Raw genomic sequence first — 12,347 nt, 5'->3', positions numbered from 1 at the left:
CCCTGCCATAATGGAACCCAGTCATCAGAGACCTCCACTCAACTAAATATTTAGAGGGTGTTATTAGTGTGAACGTCTTAAACATGAATTGTTCCAAGTACTGCTGATCCAACAGCTGGAAAAGAGTACCATACATAGGTGTCTACTGTAAGGGTAGGTGCCTGGCCAGGGTACTGCTTCTCATGGCTTGGCATTCCCGTGCATTTCTTCTTTGAAACCCAGAAGCAATGCTCTCCAATACTGTAAGACCAGCCCTGGACGTGTTTAATGGCAGATGATGCAACTGCCTATGGGGATGGAGACAATTCCAGCCTGAACCTCTGTTGCAGAAACTGAAGTACCCACATGCCCTTCCAGGCCCAAGGAGGAATCACCCACACCTGACATCAAACATGCAAAGGGCGCAATCATGGACACGCCATCCCATGATAGATGCTTAGTGGCATATCTGCACTTCACAGACCATCTCCCTAGTAAACCTAAGCCACAATGACCCTATTCTCTCAGCTACCATGCCGACAGCTGAATCGTCCTGAAAAACTCAATTGCCAGCACCAGGGGCTCAGAGAAGGGGACAATTGCAAGATCTACTTTGGATCAATCGCCAATAGTGCAGAGTAAGAAATATGATCTTCCCGTGGTACTCTGGTTTTTAACTTTTCTAGCTTGTTAAATTTTCTTCACCCTCTGCATTAGTGTGAGGCCTGTTGATGGTACCAAGCCACAATATGCACTGGCATTAAATAGTAGCCATGATTCTAAGTGCATCCTCTGTTGGCATTTAACTGGCCTTTGATTATTTCAGGTCGATAGTTAGGCACTGGGAGTTATCGGATAGTAAAGACCAGCAAAAGTTAGGTTTTGTAGTAGGTCACTCTGGTTATTTGCAGCACCCAAGCCTCAAAGCCCTCGTGGGTAAAAGGGAAGAGGGGAAGATGTAGTAATAAAGGCAAAGCCCGGATATGTGTGCTTTCCAATCTGTTCTATTCATTGCTCTTCCCGGGATTATGCGTCTAGATTCACTGGCAGTGACAATGCAGGGTGTTCTGAAGAGCGAATATATTAAATGAAAAGCTCACTAGTCAAGCAGAGCGCTGGCCACCATCAAAGGCTTCCACCATCCTAGCATTTCGCAGGGTATTAAACCTTGAGGATTCCTAGACCACAAGGCAAATATCACAGAACCAGGGATACATCACCCCATTGAGAAAGGGGATGTGAACACATAAGTGATACGGAATAGTTATGCAGCACCTGTGAATGGCTTTCTCTTTTTACCCATTAGGATCACGCAAAGGACACTGCTCTTCAGCATAAGCCTCTAAGGCATTCCTGGTGGATAGGGTCACAAAGTACTGTAGTTCCTTCTGGACCTCTTCCTAGTTGAGAGTGGTATCATGGTGTACTAGGGAGAGGCAGCACTCTACTGTAGAGCAATCTTCCTATGGTTTAGATACATGGGATGGGATGAGTTTTTGAATCAGATGAAGCATGCTTCCAATTTGAAAAAATCCCTGTGGCGGAGTACTGTGAGGACAATAGGGACCTGTTACTGGTGTACCACACTACCTTATTAGGTGCACTGGGATCTCTGGAAGTAGTCACTGAGACATGAAAATAAAAAAAGCTAAAACAACTATTTTTGCCTCATCTTTTCCACTGTTTTATGGATACAAAAAGCACCTTTGCAGTTTTCAGAACTGAGTTGTCAACTGCAATAGACTATTTTCCTTAAAAGACACACAAACACAGCTCAGCTATTTCACCACAATAATTGTCACCTGACTGGTGTGGATCGTAGTCATGGACACCAGGTGCTCCTCTACCTAGAAGTCTATCTGAAAAGCATTTTGATCCATGTCTTAGCACCAGCTACCCCAAACTCCTTTCAAATGGGCCTTTGTACTTGTACTGCCAATTCTTATGACCAATACCTGGTATCAAACTGACATTATTCAGGACACAAGAGCAGTCATCTAGTAGACAGCTTAACTGTATCTTCTCCCTGTCATCCCAAAGGCCCTGATTTCACAGCCCTATCGCAGGTGCATCCCTCCTAGGTCCTTATGTGTTTTTTTGTGAGTACAGAATGGGTGGCAGGATAGGCAAGCAGTAGTCACCACTGCAACAACTTCTTATTTTTGCCTGACACTGAGACTGGTTGGTTATAAAGTTGACAGCATGGGCACCCTCATCAGAGAATATCCTTTGGACCAAAGCCTCAGGTGTAGAAATGCAAACTTTACTTGACAGAAGATGTGTGATGCAACAGAAGGACTGGTAGAAGATATCTCAGTCTATCGATAAGGACTCGCAGCAAAGGCACTGTTATAGAATGGTCATTAGCTTGGCACTACACCAAGGCACAGCTTGACAACTGAAGAGACATGATTATAGGTGAATGGTGGTAGACATCTGCTACATCTGTATGCCTGAATTCACCTCTTTAGTGGTGATGTTGCTGCACACTTGTGACATGGCAGAACGCACCAGCTTAGCTAGAAAAACAAATGTCAACAGAAATATTCACAAATGTAATGAGTGGACAAATCCTGCTTTGTTTTTAGTTAGCTGACAACCACTACAACATTGCCGTCAGCAAGCAACAACACAGCCCCCAAAGTGAGAGCTTCGAATGAATTTCGCATCTACACACCCTGGTGTGAACAGCTGGGTAGGCAAGAAGTCAGAATTACTTGGCATGTTCGGGTCAGCCTGGCGGAGTACTTCACTTACACCTGTCTGAATGAATCGAGAGTCTCATGCCACCACGAGTGACACGCCTGGCACACCGAGGAAAACGCCAGACCAGGCTGAGCACTGCAGGACCCATGGAAGTGTCGCCAGGTACTATAGCCGCAACCTGGCCCTGGACCAAGCCTCACTTCCCCAGGGATGTAAAGTTTCCATGCTGCAGGGCACCCTTTGCCTGCAGGTCCTATAAGCAACATAGCAATCCAACAAGCAGTGGCGTAACAAAACTGGTTGACCCCCCCGCAAAGAACATGGAGCTCACCCAGCAGCTCTGGGGGCCAAGGTGATGTGCTGAGGAGGCCCCCGTGGAGCTCGGGGGCCCCCACGCACCACAGGGGGCTGCGGGAACCACAAATTTACTCTCTATGTTCATCTTTCAGACTACCTGTCAGACACAAAAGTAGGGTTCCTATGAGGCCATGAGTGTCGGGATCCGGAGAGTAACAGTAAGCTAGAACTGGAAGCGAGGCAACCGTTTTAGGTAAATTAGGATGAACAAAGCGATGACTGCTAACCCGTTTGATGGAAACATGTCTGCTGCGAAATTTCCCATGTGATCCGGTCCTAGGTTCACTGGATATTGAAGCCTTTTGAGAAATGTCCATGTGACACTGCCTTTCATCCAACCCCTCCTTCACCTTTTGAAAGGCTGTCAGTGTAAGGTTCCATTGAGTGGCTCTGTCTTAGCCCCACCGACAGTTCAGATGCACCCGCTTGGCGATGGTAGCAGAGTACCTAACCCAAATATTGTCTGACAGATCTCATGTCTTAAATATCATTTACAAAAATATTGCCCGATTGGAGTCAATAAAAGGAAACCCACACACAGTGGGACGATATTCTTTGTAAACGATATTTGGCACACAATATTTCTGTCTCATAATTTTTACTAAAGATATTCTTGCAAAGTACAGCCCCAGCTTGTGGGATGAGGGCTGCATCCCCTGGCCTTCCTGCAGATCTGTGCGCCTGTGTCCTAACCCTGACCCTGCTGTGTGTACTGAATTAAACAAAGCAATTCCCCTGGTGAGGACAAACTGAGAGGGCGGAAAATGTAATTAAAGCGAGGTTTAACGCGTGTGGCACAGGTGAACGCCAAGGGCGCTAGAAATACTATCCAGCCTGCCAGCTGCCGACAGATTTACAAGGTTGTGGTGACACCCACCTCTCTCAGTGTCGCTGTCTACGTCCCCGGTATGCTCAAGGGCCTTCGAGAGCTCCTCTGGGTAGCCACTGCTTTTCTTCTGCTGGCGTGCTTTCTCGCTGGCGCCTGTGGTGAAACCCAGTACAGAAAGGAGACAGCGTTCAACAAACAGGAAGTACTGAGGGGCCGTTATACGCAGGATGCGTTGTACTTCACACTCGGAAACGGCGCTGTCTATTGACATCTACTTCTTGCCCAAGTGCACACTGTGGAAATCCTTTTATCAACCTCAAAGGGTAAAAGGCTGAGTCACAAAAGAATGGATGCACAGTTCCACAATGGAGGTGATTGATCTCCACTCAATCTCGGGGAATTCAATCGGTCCCTGACAGTATCCAAAGTCAGGAACAAGAGCCCTCACTCACCATTCGGTGACACGCTTCATCATCGGGCTTTGCGCCTCATCAGGCCGGCACTGCAATGCCTGTCGGGCCCCTGGAGGGGGCTCTTTGCCAGAGATCTTTTAGAATTTTTTGACAGCAGTGAATGCAGTAATGTGGGATTGGTGAAAAAAACTGTTAAAATTGACTAGAGGCCCGATGATGAAGCATGTCACTGAATGGTGAGTGAGGACTCTTGTTCCTGAGTTTGGATACTCTCAGGGGCCGGTTGAATTCCCCCAGATTGGGTAGAGATCAATCACCTCCATTATGAATGGTGCATACATTCTTTTGTGACTTATATGGGAGTACTGTGTAGAGGACCAATTAGAAAATCTCCCACCACATAAGTCCTCCTTTTCTGTTTTGACATAAAAGGCTGAGTCGACAGACACACACGCACGTGCATTTTGTGGCGGACACTATTGGGCTCATTTACAGGAAAATGGGCATCGTGACCAATGCACCAGTTTTCTTGCGCCGCCCCACGCCCCCATAATGACGCCGTGGGAGCGCTGTATTTATAAGACAGTGCATCCATGGGGCGAAGTGTCCACAACTGTTGTGGCGCAAAACCTTAACATTGCTGGACTAGCATCAGCATTTTGAAGCTAGTCCCTCAATGTTAAGGAGGTCTCATAGACAACAGCACAGCATCACCTTTAATGCCTGCTCTGAGCAGACATTATAAAATTATGCTATGCGGGCACAGCATCACGCAGTGAAATCTTGTAGATTTCACTACACCATTGCTGCGGGGCTCTTAACGGTGGAATGCCTACCTTGCATACATTATACCTGGCACAGGTATGATGTGGTGCAAGGCCTTACAGAATGGCGCAATGGTGACATTACGCCAGTTTGTACATAAGGCGTGGGGTGGGAGACTGTTTTGTGCCACCTTAGCATAAAAAAATTACGCTAAGGGGCCGGAAAATCCTGGTAAATGAGGCCCTATGTACATTGGTCAATATTATATTGTGCCTCGGAAAGTAGCTCTAACAGAAACAGTGCGCGGCAATTAATTTGAGTTATGGCTGTTCTGAAACAAATATGAAAGAACAGAGTGAAACAACACAAAAAACAACATATGTTCAGTTTACTCTGTCGCAGATAACGAAGCACTAAAAAATTAATAAGCAACACACAGTGGCAATAAAACCGAAAAGAAAGAGGGGAAACAGATTTATTTCATTTTATTGGGTCTTTTTTTTAATAAAGCAGAAACCTAGCCCCAGAAGGCAACTGAGCGCTCACTTAGCAACATGTAGCGAACAGATGAGGCTACAGAGCCAAGTAGGTTGTTTTCTGCTAAGAACGTAAGTCAATAAATGTGAACAATTAAAACAGATGAATGTTAACCGCAGTGTCTTCTTAAAGGTTTTGGGGTCCCGTATTAACAAATGATAATGTTATTACCATTGCCCGCTAATTTAAGCCCGCATTATGCCAAACAGTACTGAACTATATGTTAAACACAGAACTATGTTCCGAAACATAGGGCCAGATGTATCAAAGGGTGTTACACATTTTGTGTCTACGGGAACATGTGTTCATATGGCCCATAGTCACATAAAAGCAGATGAAATGTGTCCAAGGGAACCCTAAAGTCTTTAGATGATACTTGGTAGAAAGGTACAGAGAAAAAGGTAGGCAGGGAGAGGAAGAAAGGTTTAGATAAACAGAATAAAAAGATGTTAAAAGAGAAAAAGTTCACATTCTCAAGGTCCCTTGGAAGATGGGGGCCTGAGCAAATGCCAAATTTGCCCATGCCTTAAAACGGCTCCAGTACACAGTGGAATGCTAGAATAGTTGCACTGTGTACATCTTGTTACTTTGGTAATACCCATAACCAGACCTGCCAAGTCATGTGATGGCAACTCCATACACGCAGACAGGCATGTACTGGATGAAAAAGCACAGATGAATTTATCCAGGCCTGATAAAGCATTGATAGCATCTACTTAATGCTGCACAGAAAGGTGGACTACATTAAGGACATGTCTGTTTCACTGAAGGGTAAACAGGATGCTGTATTAACTAAGAGGTTTGAAACTTAAGTCCAGTCCTTGGAAGCCTGGAGGGCTGAAACCTATGTCCGGTCTATGAAAGTCAGGATGGAAGTCTGCAGGTATGTAGTTCAGCAGCAAAATGCAATTGACAGCAACCGCAATCACATGCTATGACCTCTATAACTTCTGTTCTCTGTTGAGGACCAGCAGGCCTGCCAACTCAAACGCGATGGCAACTCCATAAAGCAGACAGGCGAAAGATTGGAGAAGGAGACAGCGGGACCTCATTAATAGCGATTGGTTGGTCGGTGTCCGAGTCACAATGATTCCATTAGAACTTTATAAATGCATTGTTGCCTCATCAAATAGACTACTATATAGTTCAACTGAAGAGTGCTGAAAGATCGTTAAGTAGGGGGAAACGTGCTGTCATCAGAGGTATATGTACAATTTTAACACCATTGCAAGATATGATGCATATTGGAGATGGGCTGAGATGGCCAATTTCACCAAAAGAGATTCAGCATTTGGGCCAGCAAATTCTTCCTTTTCTTGATAATAGCCAAGTTGGGGGCTCAAAATTAAGGACCGCTCTGAGTATTAGAAGGGATTTTGTAAGTTTGGAGCATTATCCAAAGTCTAGTCAGCTAAAAGTGGTGGGTGGTAATGTTTCAGTTTCTAAATAAAGAAGATAGGGCACACCAAGCGCAAAACTCTTGCAGATCACATTGCACACGTCCTGCCGACCTCAGCAACATCATCCCCTCACAATATTTTATAACAAGCTTTAGGAATTCTTCTGTAACAAAATCAGCTCCATATACAGCAACTTTGACCTTCAACCGGACACTGTCACCATCACAACTCAATGTCCCATCACGACCGATGAATGAACCTTAACCTTGTGGCCTACTGTCATCACCATCAAAATTGTGGCCAACATGAAGAGCATGCCCTCAGGGGCTCCACCTGTCACTTGCCCCCACCACTCCTTCACCAAAGGACTCCTACCGATCAGCAAAGCACTAACACCAATCCTCAACACCTCCATTGACTCTGCCACATTCCTGGACACCTGGAAACATACCGCTGTCGTGCCCCTGCTCCAGAAACCATCCACTAATCCAGCCAAGCTTTCCAACTACAGACCTGTCTTCCTCCTACCATACCCAACAAAGGACTTAGATAAACTAATCAACACCACCTCACCAACCACCTCAGAAATTACCAGCTCCTCAATGCCATGCAGTCCAGATTCAGGCCTAACCACCATACAGAAACAGCACTCATCACCTCCAAGGATGACATCTGCATGATCTTTGACAAAGGGAACATTGCAGCCCTCTTTCCTGGACCTCTCTCCAGCATTTGACATGGTCTCACACCCCATACTTATGAGACGCCTGCACAAGATTGGCATCCAAGGACCTGCTCTTCACTGGATCTGCGCCTTCATCACTGATAGAACACAAGCTGTCAGCCTGGCACCTTACTCCTTAGAAGCCCACAAACTCATCTTATAGGGTCCTCAAGGTTAATCGCTCAGCCCCATCCTCTTTAATGTATACATGGTCCCTTTTGCCAATGCTGTCCAAGCACACATCAATATCCTCTCCTACACAGATGACACACAATTCATACAGTCCTTCTTAGACAAAGGCAGTAATACAAGATAGACGCTAACCACCTGCGTGACCAAAGTTGCTAACTGGAGAAAAGCCAACTATCTCAAGTTCAACACAGACAAAACAGAAGTAGTGATCTTTGGCAAGAACACCTCACCCTGGGACTCGAGCTGGTGGCAGGCTGAACTCTGACCCACATCTAGAAACAACGCTCGGAACCTTGGAATAATTATCAACGGCAAACTGGACATGACTGCACAAGTCAACACTGTTAATGCACCCTACTTCAACACCCTGAAGATGCTGAGGAAGATCTTGAAATGGTTTTCAAGCATCACTATAAAAACTGCCACGCACACCCTAGTCACCAGCAAGTTCGACTATGGGAACACCCTCTATGAGATGATCACCAAGCAACTCACTAGAAGACTACAAACCATCTAGAACACGGCAGCCAGACTCATTCTCAACCTCCTATACAGAACTCACATCACACCTCAGGGAACTACATTGGCTCCTGATACACAAAAGGGCTCAATTCAAACTCCTTCTGCACACAACGTCATGGCAATACACAACTCAGACCCCTGTGAACAGTCACCTCTCCTTCCACCAACCACCAAGAAAGCCCTGCTCTGCAGGACTCTTACTTGCACACATATAGAGAGCCAGATCAGGAGGACGGGCATTCTCTTACATTGCTCGTAAAGCGTGGAACTACCTCCTACTCCACAACAGAGGCTCCCCCTCCCTTCTTGAAATCTGCAAGTAGCTGAATACAACTCTTTTCAATTAACCAAACTACCATTAGTAAGGCTAGACCCCCCCCCCCCCACACATCCCCCCATCCCCTTCCTCTGTGTCAGAATACCCTCCTGGGTGATAGGGCACTTTAGAAATACACATAGCATAACAGCATGCATCATGGTTCATTTATATGGACTCATGAAATGCAGTGACTACCAAACTCTCAAGCTTTTTTATACCGTTTACTTTTGAGACCTTACTCTTGTCATCCATTTTCTGGTACAATTCCTATTACCGATGTTTGAATCTTGGGTGTTGGTTCTGCATTTCTTTAAAGAGTATTGAATTCATCTATTACTGTCCATTTTGGTTCTCATCATTGAGTTCCTGTTTGTTTCCTCTCAGTGGTATATGCTATTTTTGATGGCTATTTGTGATTCGATATTTGAGTTTGTGAGTGCACCTGCAGCTTTGTGCTGATGTTATGGGCACATGATTATTTAGGCATTTACACCTAGGCACAGAATATTCATTTTTTGCTGCTTTCAGTATTGATCAAAATCTCAATAAATTTAATTATAATTTAACGTCATGCTAGTATGTATTCTGAAACCATTCTGTGCACTGTAAATTGTGCATCAAATAATGTTTTGCATTGGCAAATTATTAGGTCCTCACTTGACAGTCTGAGTCTTACTATGTAGGAATCCAGAAATAAATAACTGTGTTCAAATAGTTGTAACCTCATTCCGATTTGCATGGTACTGAGGGGGTGGTAAATATGCACACAGCTTTACCAATACTACCAAATAATATTGCTCCAGTACTGTGCAATTATGAGTACAACTCCTTTGAATAGAGAATTACTGCTTAGTACCAATTTATTCTGCGTAAAACCACATGGATTTTGCTGTTCCATGGGGGTTTGCTACTTACATTTACCACCTGCTCTCACTAGGTGTAAATGTATGTGTGGATTTTAGGGGTGATGGAGGTGGTGGGGGAAACATAGGAGGTAAGACAATGGTTTTTTTCTAACAGGAGGCAGTGCCATCTTAAATATTGTTGGGGCCCCAAGCAATATATACGTTGGGGTCCCCTTTTTGGAATAACTCTGTATTGTATTACCCATTTCCTGTTCATTCAAGCCTGCAAGATGGCATATACAATTTAACAATGAGTTAAATTACTTAAAATGTGGTAAAATAGCTAAATAAGATGACACTGTGTAGGTAGAAGAGAGCTGTTTGAAAAGAAGAGGTTGGTCTAGAGACATACATCAGTTATCAATAAAGGAGTCACTTTCCCAGTGTGTCCCATAGAAGTTGGGAGCCTGGACCATTTCCCACTTTGCCCATGCCTAAAAATAGTCTCTTATAGGAGGGAGCACCATATAAGCCCACCGTAAGAAAGAAAAACTCTGAACGTTTTGGTGGTGGTCCCATTGTCCTAGGACCACCATAGACTGAGTTATGGGCAAAAATGTTTCAAAAAGAATGCTTGCAAAGCATTATGGGGCGACCTTTCCTGAGTGCAATGAATATTGTAGTATTGGCTTTCCCGCTGTGCCAAGAGGGAGAATTTCTGTGTTTTTTAGTAAAGCATTTATCCATTATAGGTGTTTTTGGGAAAGCTATGGAGAGTGAAGGGGAGAGCCAAAATAAATAACTCTGATTAGGTAACAGTGAGAACAATGTGACCAGTGCTGCAATACAGCCAATGGAGTTTGCGCAGTTTATGCCGTGAGGGTGATGGCTGCCATGGAGCATGAAGGGGAGAGACAAAAGAAAAAAATAGTTCACTCACGCTGAAGTATATAGGCAGCTGTGCAATTATCCATGTAACAAGGTCAGTCTGAAGGGCGGTAACAAAACCACCCCAAGGTGGGACAAACGTGAAGCAATTACCAATTACGTCCAGGGATTTTTGAAAGACAAGCCCACAAATGAGTGAAAGTGATGGGCGTGAGGTGGGGGCATGATTAAAAGCCCGCAATACTTACAACAGGTCAAAGCGCTTGCACACTTGGCCTAAAAGAAGCCGGAAAAGAGGCCCGATCCTAGGACTATTAGAGGCACTTACCTCACCAAGAGAAGATTTAAATCCTCATGTGTTTAGAAAGCAATTGATGAACCAAATTCTTTAACAAACCTTTAAATGAGGGGAGAGAGACTTGATGCAGCACAAGGTCAGTGCTACAGTAGGTGAGCATAAGTGGGGAACAATTTAGAGTAAACAGTCTTAAATAAGCTCACCTGGGACTGGGAGCTCCCTCAATTCAACATTTAATAAGTTCTGGCTGGAGTATTTTTAAGGTTTTCAATACCGTAACATTCCACATTTGAGTGCTTACTGTGTATTACATGTTAAATTGGCATAGCATATTTTTCTAACAATGTACCTCCAACATAGTTGGAGTATTTCTACTGACAATCAGTCATAGCTCGCTGCATTCATGCGGGGTGGGGTGGTGCGGCCCTAGGGGGTGAGGGTGGTGCGGCTTGAGAGGGTGGGGGTGGTAGGGTGTACAATTTAGTTAAAAAAAATAAAATAAAAAAAAGTACCTGCATCCCCCGCGCAGCTCCGCTCCTCCGTCTCCTCTGCTGCATGCAGGCACAGGCTCCCAGCCTGCCCTGCGGCCAGTCCTGATGCTGCTCGAAAGCTCGAAAGCCAGGGAGCTCCCAGGCACACTAGGAGCCTGTTCAGGCTCTCTCCTGCCCGGCAACTGTGTTGCTGGGTTGGAGAGAGCCTACTGTGCATGTGTGTTTGGCTGGCCTGAGATGGCCAGCCAAACATACATGTGCAGTGAGGGGGGAGGGATATGCACTACCCCTCACTGCTCGTCACCCCTGTGGCACTGCACCTTTTACCAAAAAACAATAATGAACACTGTTTATTATTGTTTTTTGGTAAAAGGTTTGCAGCTGCCACTGCTGGCGGGGGGCAACGCTCCTCCGCCCTATTGGAGGAGCCGCCCCTGCTCACAATCTCCAGCGACCCAACAGTAAACTCCAACCCATTATTAATGACTTTAAACTTACAAGTTCCTGATCAATGTCAACAAACTAACCCCATTAATGACAGTTTATATGCCATGTACTTGACAGAACGTCATTGCCCATATTTTTATTTTTCATTGCCCATATTTATGACAGGTTCTCTATCGCAATCGATGTTGCAAGAATAAAAATAAAATATAAACAAATTCTGACACAGTTTACAAATTTTCAGTGTACAAAAATTCCATCAGCTTCCTGGTGTTCACCCTCTCCCCCCAGACCCACCCCTGACTTTAGTTAGAATTAGATTGGTTGACCACAGCATTCTGATTGCCAATCCATATCTGCAAAGTCATCGCTATCGTCTTTCCTACAAATGGATGCCAAAGTGCTGAGCTGTTGGAGTGGTAGATACAGTGTCCCTTGCTAGAACTATAATGGAGAAAGCTGAGATGACTATGCTAAGCAGTTTTGGAGGAATATATCAATATGGGAATGACGGCGAGTAAGTTGAGCCAAAGTCAAGAAAGCATGAGAGCTCGTGGAGAGTGCAGGTGCAAAATGATCTGCCAGTAACTGTGCCAAGATCCCACCTCCACTCATCTTGCATTATTCCCTATGACAGA

General features: G+C 44.9%; 1 protein-coding gene across 3 annotated transcripts in view; it reads right to left on the bottom strand.

Moving 5' to 3' along the window:
• The window catches only part of CHGA (chromogranin A), a 98,188-nt gene that overhangs the window by 22,375 nt on the left and 63,466 nt on the right, over positions 1-12,347 (bottom strand). For 2 of the 3 annotated variants that reach the window (XM_069208215.1, XM_069208214.1), the window contains exon 5: positions 3,920-4,024. The exons of the other annotated variant lie outside the window; for it this stretch is intronic. In XM_069208215.1, the coding sequence (XP_069064316.1) occupies positions 3,920-4,024 (105 nt within the window). The remainder of the gene's footprint in view (positions 1-3,919; positions 4,025-12,347) is intronic. 3 annotated transcript variants of the gene reach the window in all.

Source organism: Pleurodeles waltl, chromosome 9 (assembly GCF_031143425.1).
Source record: "Pleurodeles waltl isolate 20211129_DDA chromosome 9, aPleWal1.hap1.20221129, whole genome shotgun sequence".
In the NCBI taxonomy this organism is placed as follows: Eukaryota; Metazoa; Chordata; class Amphibia; order Caudata; family Salamandridae; genus Pleurodeles; species Pleurodeles waltl.
Note: the sequence above shows the minus strand (reverse complement) of the source record. Positions and strands in the feature narration are given on the sequence as shown.